Source organism: Mustelus asterias, chromosome 5 (assembly GCF_964213995.1).
Source record: "Mustelus asterias chromosome 5, sMusAst1.hap1.1, whole genome shotgun sequence".
NCBI lineage: Eukaryota > Metazoa > Chordata > Chondrichthyes > Carcharhiniformes > Triakidae > Mustelus > Mustelus asterias.
In genome coordinates this window covers 35407932-35423490 of record NC_135805.1, presented here as the reverse complement: position 1 = coordinate 35423490, position 15559 = coordinate 35407932, and the positions used below count along the sequence as shown (strand labels likewise).

The window sequence follows — 15559 nt, the reverse complement described above, 5'->3', positions numbered from 1 at the left end:
CTTAATTGGCTGTAAAGCACTTTGAGATGCCTGATAGTCATGAAAAATGCTACAGAAATGCCATTTTAAAAAAACTTAGCCCACTCACCAAAGTATCTAGAAACTAACTGGGGCCACAACTAAATTTGGATTACCAAAGGAATACTACATTTGCTCAAAAATCTTTCTTTCAGGCACTAAAAAAGGAATATGACAGCTTTAACAAAACATCTTTATGGAAAGGTTCTTATAGAATTCTATAGTGCAGAAGGAGACCATTCGGTCTTTCGAGTCTGCACCGACAATAATCCCACCCAGGCCCTATCCCCGCAAACCCACATATTCACCCTGCTATTCCCTTTAACCTACGCATCCCAGGACACTAAGAGGCAATTTAGTATGGCCAATCAACCTAACCCACACATCTTTAGGCTGTGGGAGCAAACCGGAGGAAACCCACGCAGACACTTAGGCAAGCTAGTAATAAATTCTTTAGCTGAGAACAACTTAGGTCATCAAATGACATTGAACTTCAGGGGTTCTCTTCCCTCTGCTCACCGGAAAGGTTAATTTCCAACTACAACAGTATAGCTGTGATCAAAATAGAGCAAATAATCACACAAGTTACATTCAAGATGAAACTTGCTTAACTATACCTCAGCTCCACCCATCCACTTGGGGTAATCTGGAAATTCAGCACACAATATATCCTCAGACTGTTGAGATCCCAGTTTATGATAGTACAATTTCTGGTGAAGATTCACAGAGGTTTCAGTCCCTGGTTAAAAAAAAAAATACAATTATAAGAGATCTGTCTTCATCATTTTCATACTTTAAGAAAAACTTTCCTATAAAGCAATTGGTTTATTAAAAAGACAGCAGGGTGGGAATAAAAAAAGACTATGGAACAAGTTAGTCAGCATTTGTAAGCAATGATAGGATATGATGCTTTAGTAAGCTGAGAATCAACAGGTACATTACCTAGACAGAGCAAATATCTAGATTATGGTTCATGGCAATATTTTAGAGGACGATTGGGCAGGACGAGCAGGTAAGATTGCGAGAGCACCGAGAAATCAGGTTCATGCCCAATTTCTCTCCGGCAAGGATCACGTATGGTCCCCATCAACTGGGACCATATGTGATGGTCTCACCAGTGGAACAGGAGGCCATTGAATACCATTGGAAGATTGGGGAGGGGTGCCCCTCGGCAGTCACTGCCAACCTAGAAGTGCCCACCAGGCAATGCCAAGGGGGCAGGGCCCCACTTGGGGCAAGTGGAGGGGAACTTCACTGTGTGTGTGTGTGTGGAAGAGAGAGGAGAACAGCTGTGCAATCTGCGATTGGCGGGGGTAGGGGAAGGGAAGGAGAACAGCTGTGCAATCTGCGATTGGCGGAGGTAGATGTGACTAGACCATGGAGGCCAGCTGATAGAGGCAGGGGCAGTGCTGGGCCTCTGATGGTCTGAGCATAGAAACCTGCGCATGTGCAATGGCGCCCTCTGCTGGCATCAGCCGGCTTATATGCCATTTAGGCTGCACCCGCTCCCCCTACTGGTGAGAAACAGATCACTTTTTTTATTGCCGAGCACATAAGATTCAACTGGTCGCCTTGCCGAAATGATGGATCTGAAACCCTACCATTTTCACACTCGTTCTGGACTTAGAATTTTTCAGATGAGATCGCCCCCAAGGGGTTAATAGCTAGAACGGCAAGATTATAAAAAACAGGCGGGTTTAATTAGTTGTGGAAATGGAAACAATGTATCTATACTGTTTACAAAGAAATACAACTCAGAGAGTTGTTTTCTTTTTGGGATTGGAGCACAGACTTCAGGCAGCAAGTGTGGCTATTAGTCAGCTTTATGTAGCTGGGGCGCAGACGTTCCAGGTGGGGTTTGATAGCTCTGTGCTGTTTTTTATTGTATTTTTATTCCAATTCAATCAAATCAAGTCCAATTCAGAGTCTCAACAAGTTGAGACATTCCCAATCCAAGCTGACAAGACAGGGCTCTCACCTCCTGTCTTGGGCTTGATCTACATGATCCAAGCTGATTGGAGTAGGCATAGCTCCTCCTCCAAGGCTTGATCTCATTTGTATCTTAACCAAAAGGCCGAGATGCTGCTTTTAAAATTGCTTCAAATGAAGCTAAAATGTAACCTAATGACTTCAACCAAGCACAGCACTTGATCTTAGCCAAAAGGCCGAGAAGCAATAATGCTCATGAAATCCTGAGTTCAGAAGGTGATTAATGCTCCCTCCACCCACATTGTCTGTATTTTTAAGATCTGGCTGGCTGTAGGGATTCGCATTCTAATCAGTATTCTGTAACTTGATTTTGTGTCTGTGCCCTGTTTGAGAGCACATTTCCACTCCATCTGACGAAGGAGCAGCGCTCCGAAAGCTAATGGTATTTGCTACCAAATAAACCTGTTGGACTTTAACCTGGTGTTGTTAAAACTCTTACTGAGTTCAGAAGGTGGCAGAAGGTTACTGGCTTCATGCTCGAATGGGTTAGAGCTCAAAAGCGGCCCTGAGAGCCATTAAGAGCTTTGTACAGCTGGGGAGATTGGAGCTCAGTGAAATCTAGGGATAGCGTTAGCCCAGTGAAACTAAGTGGCTAAAAACTGAAATTGCTCCATTAGGTGGAGGCTGGAGTGCAGACTTGGAAATCCAAGTGAATAGTATCTCAAGAGATGATCCAAACACTTGGAGATGTACAGTCATTGAGACAATTCAAATTGACATTGAGGGACTTCAGAAGCTGCAGCTTCAGAAGTGAAAGGTTTGGAATTCCTTTTGTGGGAGATTGATTTACTGAGTGTTTACTGATGTCTGGGTGGGTTCCGAGAAATCCATGGGATCTGTTTTGGTTGTATTTGCTATCTAATGTACAGTATGGTGCGTTCGACTATGATTTGCCTATTAACTTGTACCACATAATCCTGAATTTCAGATTACAAGATAGAAATTGTAAATTATCCTTTTGTCCTTGTACAGTAAAGTTTATTTTTTGTTTGTTCAAAACTTAACCTACATCCTGTAACCAGGGAGAATTGAAATTTAATGGTCTTCAATTTCCTCTACTTCTTTTAACAATCAGGATTTACTTCACTTGGGCCTGGTATTTTCAAGGACTTCAAACCGGTGTTTCCCTCTTCCACCTTAACTACATCATCATGGGACCTGCCCCTTCTAAAATTATGGAAGACACAGCTACCAAGTATTAAGAACCTCACGCATATCTTCCACACATAGGTTACCTTTTTAATCCCCAATGGGCCCTAAACATTCCTTAGTTGTCCTACTTTTCTTTATGTACTTTGGATTTTGCATGATTTTACTTGTGCTATGGACAGGAAAGGTGCAGAACCGAACCCCTTCATGCTCTCTGTTCTGTGGACTTGAAATGTTAACAATGTTTCTCACTCCACAGATGCTGCCAGACCTGCTGAGTTTATCCAGCATTTTCTGCTTTGATTTCAGATTTCCAGCACTCACAGTATTTTGCTTTTATTCTTTATTCATAGAATTCCTACAGTGCAGAAGGAGGCCATTTGGCCCATCGAGTCTGCACCGACTACAATCCCACCCAGGCCCCATTCCCGCAACCCCCCATATTCACCCTGTTAATTCCTGTAGAAAGAAAAGGGCCAGACTCCGCTAAAGTTTTGTTTAATCAACTTAGATGTAGAAATCACTTTCTCAATGAGGAGCAAGTTTGTTAGTAATTGTAATACATACAATACCTTAAATTAGTCCATACATGTAAATACATCTTCTATACATTTTTAGAAATTAAACAAAGAAACTTTGATGCATAGTTACAGAGTGCCCCTTTGATACCAAACATATGTTAGATACGTTCCTTTAAAGCACCCAACTGTTGGAATCACAAAGCTATAAAAGACACTTAATTGCCTCACCAGACACATTATCAGAAACAACTGATACAAGAGAGTGAGTTTTAATAAAGCTGCCTTCACAGTTTCTAATCAAAACAGAGTCAGAAATATATTGTCACAGCTAACAAAAAAGTTATGGTAGGGAACTTAGTGGGAACTGACAAAAATTAATGGTAACATAATGATACCCCTTGAAACTGTAGGTAGTGCTAAAAAGCTCAAACATTGAATTGATAAGCAATATATAGATGTATTTCATTATGTTGGCAATAAACAAAACTTATCAGGACTATAATTGTGAAATATCCTGAAGGCAAGATAAGTTGACCACATCCCTTAGAGATTCAGTTAACTTCACTGACAAGGCCATAAAATACTAATGGCTTTTGTAGGCCCCCTTTATCAATTAAAGGATGTCCATGTGAGACTGTTTTAGTGAAGATGCTTTGTGAGGCTGCTATCAAAAATAGAGACAGGATGTCTGACTAAAAGAATAGAGGACAGGCTTAGGGATGATATATTGGGGTATCCAACGAGGTATCATGATCTCATAGATCAGAGTGGTTTAGTATTTTTTTCTATTGGGTCAATGTGTAAAGTATGTCATTTGAAACACTTGATTGGATTGTGCCCAACTGCCTGAGCTGCAGAATTGTATAAACCAGGATGATTTTCTTTGTCCGGTGGAGTGGTATCTCTGACCCATTGTGTCGAGAGACTACTCCCCTTGCTAGCAAGTAAAATAAAGACAATCCGTCGGTTAAGTATCTTGTGTTAATGTGTGTTTGCGTTAAAATCAAACTCGGAAGTCGAGATTTCGACATCCCCCTGACACTCGGGGCAACTGAACATGGCCAATCAACCTAACTCGCACATCTTTGGACTGAGGGAGGAAACCGGAGCGCCTGGAGGAAACCCACTCTTGCCATCTGTCTGTAAGCAGAGATGTCTCTTGTTTTAAACACAGTAAGAAGTTTAACAACACCAGGTTAAAGTCCAACAGGTTTATTTGGTAGCAAAAGCTTTTGCTACCAAATAAACCTGTTGGACTTTAACCTGGTGTTGTTGAACTTCTTACTGTGTTTACCCCAGTCCAACGCCGGCATCTCCACATCTTGTTTTAAAAGCAGGGATCCAAGTTCAATTCCAGCCTTGGGTCCCAGTGTCTACATGGGTTTCCTCTGAGTCTTTTGGTTTCTTCCCACAGTCCAGCATTTTCTATTTTTATTACCAGTTAAGGATTGATTTCCACAAAAAAACACAGAATTAAATGGGATATATTTTAACCTCTCAAGAAATTAGGGGAAATTAGTGATACCGAAATTGTCTTTCTGGAACTCCATAAATAGTCTTGCAATGTATGCTTTCTTCAGATACTGCTTCTTGTGCCTAGTATAAAGGACCACTGCTATAGGCAACGCCTACTTCCTATGGACAAAAATATGACTGTATATGACACGCAATCTAACACTGTTCCCAGATTAAGTAATAAACCCCTAACTTGCTGATTACTCCAGCTCTCCAATAAAACAATCAAAATTAAAGCAGTGTTATCTCAGGCCATAAACTACCAATTCAGATTAAGTAGCATTAGATGTATGAACATATTTCATTAGATTACAAAACTTGAACTGAATTTACAACACACTCCAAAATAATGTCACCTCAAATTGCAGGATGATGTTGCTGCTGGAGTCATAGCAAAAGAGATAGCTGAGATACTGGATGGACTAAAAACTGCCAAATAGCAGATATTCGGAAGACTGGCTGTACTTTAAGTCACCAGGGCCGATTGGATGCATCTGAGGATGCTGAGGGAAGAAAGAGTGGAAAATGCAGAGGCACTAACTACAATCGTCAAACCCTCCTTTGCTAAGGAGCGCGAGCTGTAGAGAATTACAAATATTATACCCTCGTTTAAAAAAGTTGCAATAATAAACCCAGCTACAGGCCAGTCAGTTGGTGGCAGGAAAGCTCAATTGTCACTTGGACAAATGTGGATCAATTAAGGAAACCCAGCACAGATTTAGTAAAGGAAAATAGTGTTTAAATAACTTGATTGAATTTTCTGATGTGTTAACGAAAAGACGATAATGTGGCAAACATCCAACACCTGTTGGAAGTCGATAAAGTACCACTATTTTATCAGTAAAGTTGAATCCCAAGAATAAAAGGGAAAGTGACAATATAGCTGCAAAGTGGGTTGGAAATTTGGAGGAATTCAAACAAAGTGTGGGGGAATGAGACCAGTTAAGTTGCTCTCAAAGAGCTGGCATGGATGTAATGGGCTGAATGGCCTCCTTCTGTTTTGTAATGATCCTATGATTTTATGACACTTGCACTTTATCCTACAAGGCAAAATCTACGCAAGAAATTTCATGGAGCTTTTCTAGCCCCTGAATGGCGAGTGAATTCGGCTTCACCTGCAAGTAAAGAACCTAGATAGGCTGATCATCCAACTCAATAGCCTGATTCCCTTCTCCCCAAGAGCAGCACTTACTCAGAAATAAACTGCTCACTGACGCTCAGTTTGGATTCCACCAGGGCCATTCAGCTCTTGATCTCAACACAGTCTTAAGTCCAAACATGGATAAAGAGTTGAACATAAGTTGAGGTGACTGGGTGTGGCATTAAGCAGAGCTAGCAAAACTGGAGTCAATAGGAATGAGGAGGAAAATTCTCTACTGGTTGGAGTCATATGCAGCACAAAGGAAAATGGCTGTGGTTGTTGGGGGTTCAATCATCTCAATCCTGAAATATCACTGCGTGGGCTCCTCAGGTAGTGTCCCAGGCCCAATAATCTTCAGCTGCTTCATCAATGACCTTCCTTCCATTATAAGGTCAGAAGTGGAGATGTTCGCTGATGATTGCACAATGTTCAGCATCATTCGCCACGCCTCAGATACTGAAGCAGTCAGTCCGTGTATGTATGCAGCAAGACCTGGACAATATCCAGGCTTGGGCTGATAAATGGCAAGTAACATTAGCAGTACACAAATGCCAGGCATTGGCCATCTCAGAAAATTAAGAATCCAACACTTGCCACTTGACATTCAATGGCATTACCATTGCTGGATCTCCCGCTAACATGTTGGGGGTTACCACTGACCAGAAACCGAACTGGATCAGCCATCCAAATGCTGTGGCTACAAGAGCAGATCAGAGGCTGGGAATTCTGCTGAATGTAACTCACCTCTTGTCTCCAAAACTCATTTACAAAATGGAAACTGAAAAAAAGTGTAAATGTAAAGTGTACCTATGAAAAGTGAATTTTATTCTCTTCTGAGATCATATTAACGCCCCAGTTGAATTGAAAGTACATGGAATGCCCATCCTAATATATTTTTAACTATACCATTAAATCACTGCTATTTCCATTTAATTTATAGCATTTGGAAATATGTTGGAAAAAACATTAGATAAATCCTATATTTATATCGGTGTTCACAAAGCATTTGCTCAAGTATTGTTCCCTTAATAATCATTTCCAATAGAAGTTTAACTTACCATCACTCTTTCCATCTTGGTTCAGGTAACAATTGTAAAATATTCCCTTTCCATCATGGGTCCAAGCCATGCAGCTGAACTTCACTCTTTGCAGGGTGTCTACAAGTTCCACAGCACCATCAACTTTTAAAAATTTAATGGTTACCCAATCTGACCCACTTGTACTCAGTCCATATGCAAAATATTCACCATCTTCCGAGAATGCATAACCTGAAAGCAGAAGGAAATAAACCTCAAAATATTATTCAGGCAATTACCGAATTGGTTATTCAGTAGGTGTTCACGAATTTTGTAAAATACACCTTTTCAAAAAAGGTCAAACAAGCCAAATTATTTTGGTCACTTTTCATCATGTCTGCTCAGCTACAATTTCACAAGCACCGAGGGCACTTTGACATCTCTGTTAAATGACCATTATTCATAACAACCTCAAACTATTTTATAGAATGGCTTGTAACATGACCAATTTTGCCTTTGACAGATGTTCACACTTGCACACTTCGAGTAGTAGTTACCCAAAAGTGCTCAGGAGTGGGAACAGTGGAATGATATTTGCCCTACCTAACTAAGTAGCACCCATAGTGCTGCCCCATCAGAGATCAGCTAACTCAGCACAGACCAAGAATAAAGTCCATATCCTTTATACTCAGCTATTTCCTGAACAAACTCATTAAATTATAAAGCTATACAAGCACTTATAATCAAAACCTCAGAACTTTATTTAGTCTTAAAAGACTACAGAATAAGATTTGTGTCAAAGCCAATATTTTGAAAATAAAATACTAACCAAATTCAATTTACATTTTATGGACAAATGTCCATAACAATTTTATTCAGTCACCTAGAAAAAAGATGACATTCCTTCAACACAGCATTCAAAGATCATGATCACAGGTCACAACACTGAAGGTGTTTCAGTTGCAGCGTAAAGCAGTTTAAGTACTTGTCACTCCTAATGCAATTAGTTCATAGAATCATATAACTTCACAGCAATGGAAGGCTACTTGTTCCATCACATCTTTGCTGGCTTTCCAAAACAGTGATCTGCAGAGTCATTTTCTGGTGATGAGTTTTTACAAAGTTGTCTCCAGTTTCCAATAAAACCAGACCTCAAATTGACCGATTGTTGATCTCTGAAACATCAATTTACTTTTACTCTTTGCTCTCCATTCTCCAGCCACCACATTATCATAACACAATTTAGTCTGTTAGATGTGCAGAAAGCAGAAACAAAGGCCAAAATTCTCCCCCAAAAATTCTAAGTGTTGAATTCGCATGAAAACTGGAGTAATTCACCCTGTTTTTTTCAGTGGGAGTTCAGACTAGAATCTCCCACGCTCTGTGCACTACAAAGGCCACCAGCGTGAATGTCATTATAAATCAGTGGGCGGAGCCTATTCCCACTTAGGAGGCTGAAACCAGTGAACCTCTGCGCATGCGCAGTGGCTCCACAATATCAGAATCCCGATTGCTGACCAGCTCAATCACTGGCCAACCCCGCGGTCGGATCTCGGCCCCCCTGGGCCAGCCCCGGTGCCCCCTGCAGTTCTCCTCCCCCCTTCCCGCAAGCCTGCCCCGATTGCTAGCCTCCCTTAGTTGACTGATCCCAATGGCACAGTGGCAGTGGGACACCCCACCGATTGCCCCTAAGCCCCACCCCTAGGCACTGCCTTATGCCTGGTGGGCAGTGCCAAGATGCCCCCTGGGCATGGACTTTGCCCCTTGGGCAGTGCCAGGGACACAGGCTGGCACTGCCAGGATGCCTATACCCAGGCCCCCCCCCCGCAGGCCCCGATTTCCCCCCTTTACTCCAGTGGGGTTGGGCGCCTGCTGAAGTGAAATGTTCTGGCAGGGTGGGAGAGGCTAGCTAGCATATAAATGCTAACCCCGCATCCCCACGGTGCTGGAAGACACTAGCAGGGCGCGAACTCTCACGTGAATCCTGCACATCGCCCTCGTGCGATTCTCCTGACCCATTGCGCTAAAATATTAGCGTTTACTAGAGAGGAACTGAGCAATGAACTGGTGCACATCGTTGATTACACCATAGGTGAAGTTAGTAGTCCTTGAACATTATCTACAGCAGACAAAACCTGATGCAACAGACTAAATATTAAATTACACAATACAGCTAAGCAATATGCTGTACATTTACAAGGAAAACTTCAATATGTACTTTAAAAGTCTAAAAAAATCCAACCTAATCGAGATGCAGTAAAATGGTGCCCTTTTATTACTGGAAGTAGTGTGTTTAATTAGTAAAATGAATACGTTCGCTCTTCAACAACTAAATTAAACTGAACCTTCTTCCTGCAATTTTCTATAGACATATCAAAAAATAAACCTCTCAAATGCTACATTAATGTTAGTTTAGCAATCAGTTGACATATTTAAGATGTGCAGTACGAAGGACAAAGTTCACTCTTTGGATACTGTTGAGGTATTTCTACTGGCTAGCACAGCATCAGAATGCTGCCATCAGCACATTTGGCTTCAGCTCTTCACCATATATAATGACGCAAGAAATAGAAGCGCATATCCAAGGTTTCATCTGGCCCTAAGTTAGGGAGAACAGTAAGCACTGTAAACAGGGATAACAGGTTACAAAGGGACATGGATAGACTGAGCAAAATAATGGTAAGTAGGAGTTCAATGGGGAGCTACGGAAGTTCGGAAGAAAGAAACACAAATATTTTCTTAACATCGAAGACTAGAGTGTTGTAGATGAGTTCAAACAAGATCAGGGAGACTCATGCTGATCACCAGCTATCAACCTCAACTGATAAATCATTACTGCTCAATGTTAGACATCACTTGGAGATTTCTGTGGGAGGTAAATGCACCAAATGAATGTACCCTGGGGATTTCAGCACCCACCAGAAATAGCAACTCAGCAATACCATTGAACAAGGCTGTCAAGTCATGAAGGACACAGATATAACACATCAGGTGGTGAAGAAATTTACACAAGGAACTACTTGGCCTAACCTTCACTCCTTGAGAGTGTTTGACCTGATGCCATCAGAATTGTTGGCATCAGGAGTCAATGTTGAGGACTCCCAGGCCAACCCCCTCCTGATTCACTGCCTCTACCTGGTCTGTCCTGCCAGGGGATATATCCAGGGATGGTGATGTCTGGGACATTGATTGTAAGGTATGATTTGATTAAGTATGACAATGTCAGGCTGTTACTTGATCTCTTTGTGGAACAGCTCTCCCAATTTTGGTACAAGCCCCCAGATGTCAGTGAGGAGGATTTTGCAGGATCAACTGCACATAGTGTGTTCTGGTACCTGGCTTGATGCTGAATGGTTCATCTAGTTTCATTCTTTATTTTCTTTTCTGCAATAGTTAGATATAACTGATTGCCTTGATAGGCCATTTTAGATGGCTGTTAAGACTCATCCACATTGTAGTCACAAGTCAGACAGACCAGGTAATGACAACAGATAGCCTTTTCTAAAGAATATTAGTGAGTCTCTCGGTAATGGTGATCATGAAACTGAGATGATTATAACCCCCTTGGGAAAAACCATAAACCAAAACCAAACCAATCAAATGACTCCCAAATGAAGCGATTACCAAGGTTTCAAGTAACTATTTAATATGAATCAGAACCAACATATATTAAAACATGAACCAAAAGGCATATTATGCCTCAAATAAAAGGTAAATCTCACTTAGTAGATACAACAAAGATGTATCCTTACACAATCACAAGCACTCCCATCATGCCTGTAGATGTGTTACACTACATAGCTATACAGTTCCACAATTTACTGTTCTTCATTTACAAAGGATAGGTCAGGAGTCCTATCTGACAACAGCTTTCACCGCTTCAGCTTCACAGGTACGCATATCAGCGGCTAGACATCCTTCTACAAATGCTCTCCTTTTAGGTGATGAAAGTACTCGTGGCATAGTTTTACAGAGTTCCTTTACAACTGAACAAATAATTAAAGTTTATTTATTAGTCACAAGTAAGGCTTACATTAACACTGCAGTGAAGTTACTGTGAAATTCCCTTAGTCGCCACAGTCCAGCGCCTGTTTGGGTCAGTGCACCTAACCAATGCAGGTTTTTCAGAACGTGGGAGGAAACAGGAGCACCTGGAGGAAGCCCATGCAGACACGGGGAGAATGTGCAAACTCCACACACTGACCCAAGCCGGGAATCGAATCCGGGTCGCTGGCGCTGTGAAGCAGCAGTGCTAATTACTGTGCAACACCTTGATTCATGGTTGGCCATTTCAGGGGAAACATTCAGCTTTTTAGCCTCTCTGTTTATAAAGTTGTTTATAAAGCTCTCCGGGTTGTTCGCCTTTTTAGCCAGTTTGCACAGTACCAAGAATTTGTATCTACTTTTCTGCCAAAAAGAAAAAAAACTGACCTCTTTCTGAGCATGAAATGCTTATCACAAAAATTAGGAGTTCCTCTTTGTCTTTATCTGCATTCTCTTTGCTTTTACACCTGTGCCTTCACCCTCAAATTCCTCTGCTTGTAGCTCACCTTTTTGTGGGCAGCTCTCCCTTATGTCGTCCAGCCACATGGCTTCCTTCCTGTTGGAACTGTTTCCATGTCAAGGGTCACCAGGTTATATGGATCAGTCTTGCTTATCCAAGTAAATTGCAATTCATCCCTTTGTAATTGATGCAGACTCATAAAAAGTCCATCTCAAACAAACATTCTTAAAGATAATTAGATATTCCACATACTTTCTTACTGTGTTGATTCCAGATCAAAAGTCATCACACTAGCTCTTTAATTCCACGTTTATTAATTAATTGAATTTAAATCCCAACAGCTTCCAAGTTGAGATTTGAATTTGTGTCCCCAGAGCAGTAGCATGTGCCTCTGGATTACTGATCCAGTATCATCACTACACCACCATCTCCTTAACTAAACCAGCCACATTAACAGCATGGCTACAAGAGAAAGTAGAGAGTTGTGAACTTGGCAATAAGTGGCTCACCTCCTGACTCTTCAAAGCCAATTACCAACAACTCCTGTTCACTCCTACCCATCAATCTTCCTGTCCCATCCACTGACTGTTTTGCACTCGAGCACTCCCCACTATTTTTTTCCCATGTGCAGTTTCTATACTTATATTTCTGAAAGGATTTTCTGCTTCTGTATTTCCAAAGACACGATGCAAGGAACAGCACATTTACATACATTTTCTATCCATTAAAATCGCTGAATGAAAATACACAGGCCAGGAGTGTTCAATTTCTTGACATACCGCTGGCATCAACAGTTTTGGCAGCTCTCCCTCCCTTCCCAGTAGTTTATTCTTCATTCCCAGCACATCCTTCATCCTGTCAAACTTAACAGTTATACAATACATCTGTATGCATCTTGTCATGCATGTTCACATATTTTTCGTAAGCAGTTTATTGCAATTGAGGTTAAATCTAAATGTGCTAGGCATTACACAGCTGATAGCACAGGTTTCTGTTCATAACGGATTGAGTCTGCTTTTAGAAACTGCTGTCTAGTTGTGAAACACAAGAGCAGGTGGTGCAGAAAAACCCCAAATTAAATTAAGCTGATGTAGGAAAATAGCACCATCAGAGCAAACAGGTGGTTTACAATTGACATTATCAGATCTAAAATAACAGCTTCTATGAGCACATCTCACGAAGGTGTAGATTTATTTTTAATTTATTCATGGGTTGTAAGTGTTCATTGTCTATCCTAATTGCCACTGAAAAGTTTTCTTGAACCACTGCAATCAATGTGTAAGTACTCCCACGGTGTTAAGTAGTGAATTAAGATTTTGACCCAGTCACATTGCAGGAACAGTGATATATGCCCAAATCAGGACAGTGAGAGACTCAGGGGGGACAACTGGGTGGTGTTTCCTGCTCTTCTCATCTTTCTGGAAAGATCACTAGTTTGGGACATTCTATTAAGAATGCTTGGAGAGTTGCTGCATTGCATTTTGTAGATGGTACACCCCATAGGCACACTGCACCATAGGTGCAGGGCGTGGTGTTTAAGGTGATGGGTGAGATGTAAACTATTTGGTTGCTTTCCCCTGGATGTTGTCAAGCTTCTTGAGTGTTGTTGGAGCTGCATTCATCCAGGCAAGTGAAAAATATTCAGCTCCCTGAAAGACTATGGTGCATCAACGGGTTCTATAAATCAATCTTTCATTGCCATTTCCAAGTGCTCACCCACAAAGTAACCAGATGTTTAATGAATTCAATTTCACAACTTGCCATGGAGGGATGAGAACACAAGTTATGAGTTTCTGGCATAAATCACTAGGTTTTCAGTTAATAATTAATCTTTATAAAATTTATTTTTACAATACTAAATGTATAAATTAAAAAATTCAAATACAGCGCACTAAATGCTTTAATTCAAAATTATAAAAGGTTCAGATAAAAAGGTCTTTGGCCTGAAACACTAACCCTATCTTTCTCTTTCCACAGATGCTGTCTGACCTGGTGTATATTTCCAGCATTTTATGTGAACTGTTACCTTGTGTTTCTTAAAAGATTATATAATTTTATCAAGTAAATAAAAGTAATACAGATTCCAAGGGTATTTTAACACCAACCTCTTAGAGCCACTGTTCCATCATCTGAGAATTTGTTCGGGTCAAGAAAAACTTGGGGTGCATCATCTAGTGTATTTTGAACATACATCACACTTTGGTTTTGTAACCCGGTGTTGAAGAAGTGAAAATATCTATGAAAGAAAATAATAAGAAAAAATTCATTCAGATGTTACAATCCCAATATCCTAGTTATTTTACTAAATAAATGAAGCCACAAGATTTCATAGTTTAAACAAAAAACAAACACTAAATGCCATCTCATGTAGCCTTGCATATTCTAACACCCAAAATCATCATAACTTAAACATGGATTAAGAGGCAAATTGCAGTTACTTAGGAACAGGAGTGGGCCATTCAACCCCTTGAGCCTGTATTGCCATTCAACTAGATCGTGGCCGATCTGTGGCCTAACTCCATATATAGCTTCCTTTGGCCCATACCCCTTTCTACTTTTGCTTAACAAAAAGTTTTCTTATCTCAGATTTGAAATTGGCAACCTATCTAGCATTGACTGTCATTTGTGGAAGAGAAATCGAAACTCTACCACCCTGTGTGTGTAGAAGTGCTTCCTGACATCTCTCCTGAAACAGATGAGTTGAGGGCAATGATTGACACATAGAAGTGTGATATAGTAGCCATCACAGACACATGGTTGAAGGAAGGACACGATTAGCAACTCAACATTCCGGGATATAGAATCTTCAGGCAAGACAGGGGAGGAGGAAAAAGAGGAGGAGGTACGGCATTTTTAGTTAAGGAGTCAGTTATTGCAGTAAGGAGAGTTGATATCTTGGAGGGGGCATCAAATGAAGTTTCGTAGGTGGAGCTTAGGAATTTAAAAAGGGGCAGCCACATTGTTAGGTGTTTATTATTGACCCCCAGTCAGGGGAGTAAATACAAGCTCAATTTGTGGAGATGTGTAAAAACAATAGTATGATTATATTAGGTGATTTCAACTTTCCCAACATTAACTGGGATATAAAGCCAAAAGAGAAAATGCTGGAAAATCTCAGCAGCTTTGACAAAGGGTCATCTGAACTCGAAATGTCAACTCTTTTCTCTCCTTACAGATGCTGCCAGACCCGCTGAGATTTTCCAGCATTTTCTCTTTTGGTTTCAGATTCCAGCATCCGCAGTAATTTGCTTTTAACTGGGATATACACAGTGTTAAGGGCTTGGATGGAGCAGATTTCTTTAAATGTGTACAGGAGAACTTTTAAATCCATATGTGGAGGGTCCAACAAGGGAGGGAGCTGTGGTGGGCCTGATTCTGGAGAATGAAGCCCGACAGGTGGTTGAGGTAATGGTAGGGGAGCATTTTAGTGATAGCGATCACGACATGGTACAATTTAAGCCCATTATGGAAAAGAAAATAGACAAACTGCAAAATAAGGTTTTCGATTGGGGGAAGAGCAGATTTAGTAAAATAAGTCAGGATCTGGCCAAGGTAGAGCGGGAGCAGCTACTAATAGGAAAATCTACAGAAGAGCAGAAGGGGCATTCAAAAAGGAAATGGGGAGGGTGCAAGCCCAGCATGTTCCCTCTAGAGTGATAGGTAGGAATAACAAGCCCAGAGAACCATGGATGACTGGAGATTTTAA

The 15559-nt window shown here is 41.0% G+C and overlaps 1 protein-coding gene across 2 annotated transcripts in view; it reads right to left on the bottom strand.

Annotated features, from left to right (window-relative positions):
* Window positions 1-15559, bottom strand: part of LOC144493468 (prolyl endopeptidase-like) — a 131088-nt gene that overhangs the window by 96361 nt on the left and 19168 nt on the right. For both annotated transcript variants that reach the window (XM_078212418.1, XM_078212419.1), the window contains exons 4-6: window positions 13959-14089; window positions 7392-7601; window positions 636-757 (exon numbers count right to left, since the gene is read on the bottom strand). In XM_078212418.1, the coding sequence (XP_078068544.1) occupies window positions 636-757; window positions 7392-7601; window positions 13959-14089 (463 nt within the window). The remainder of the gene's footprint in view (window positions 1-635; window positions 758-7391; window positions 7602-13958; window positions 14090-15559) is intronic.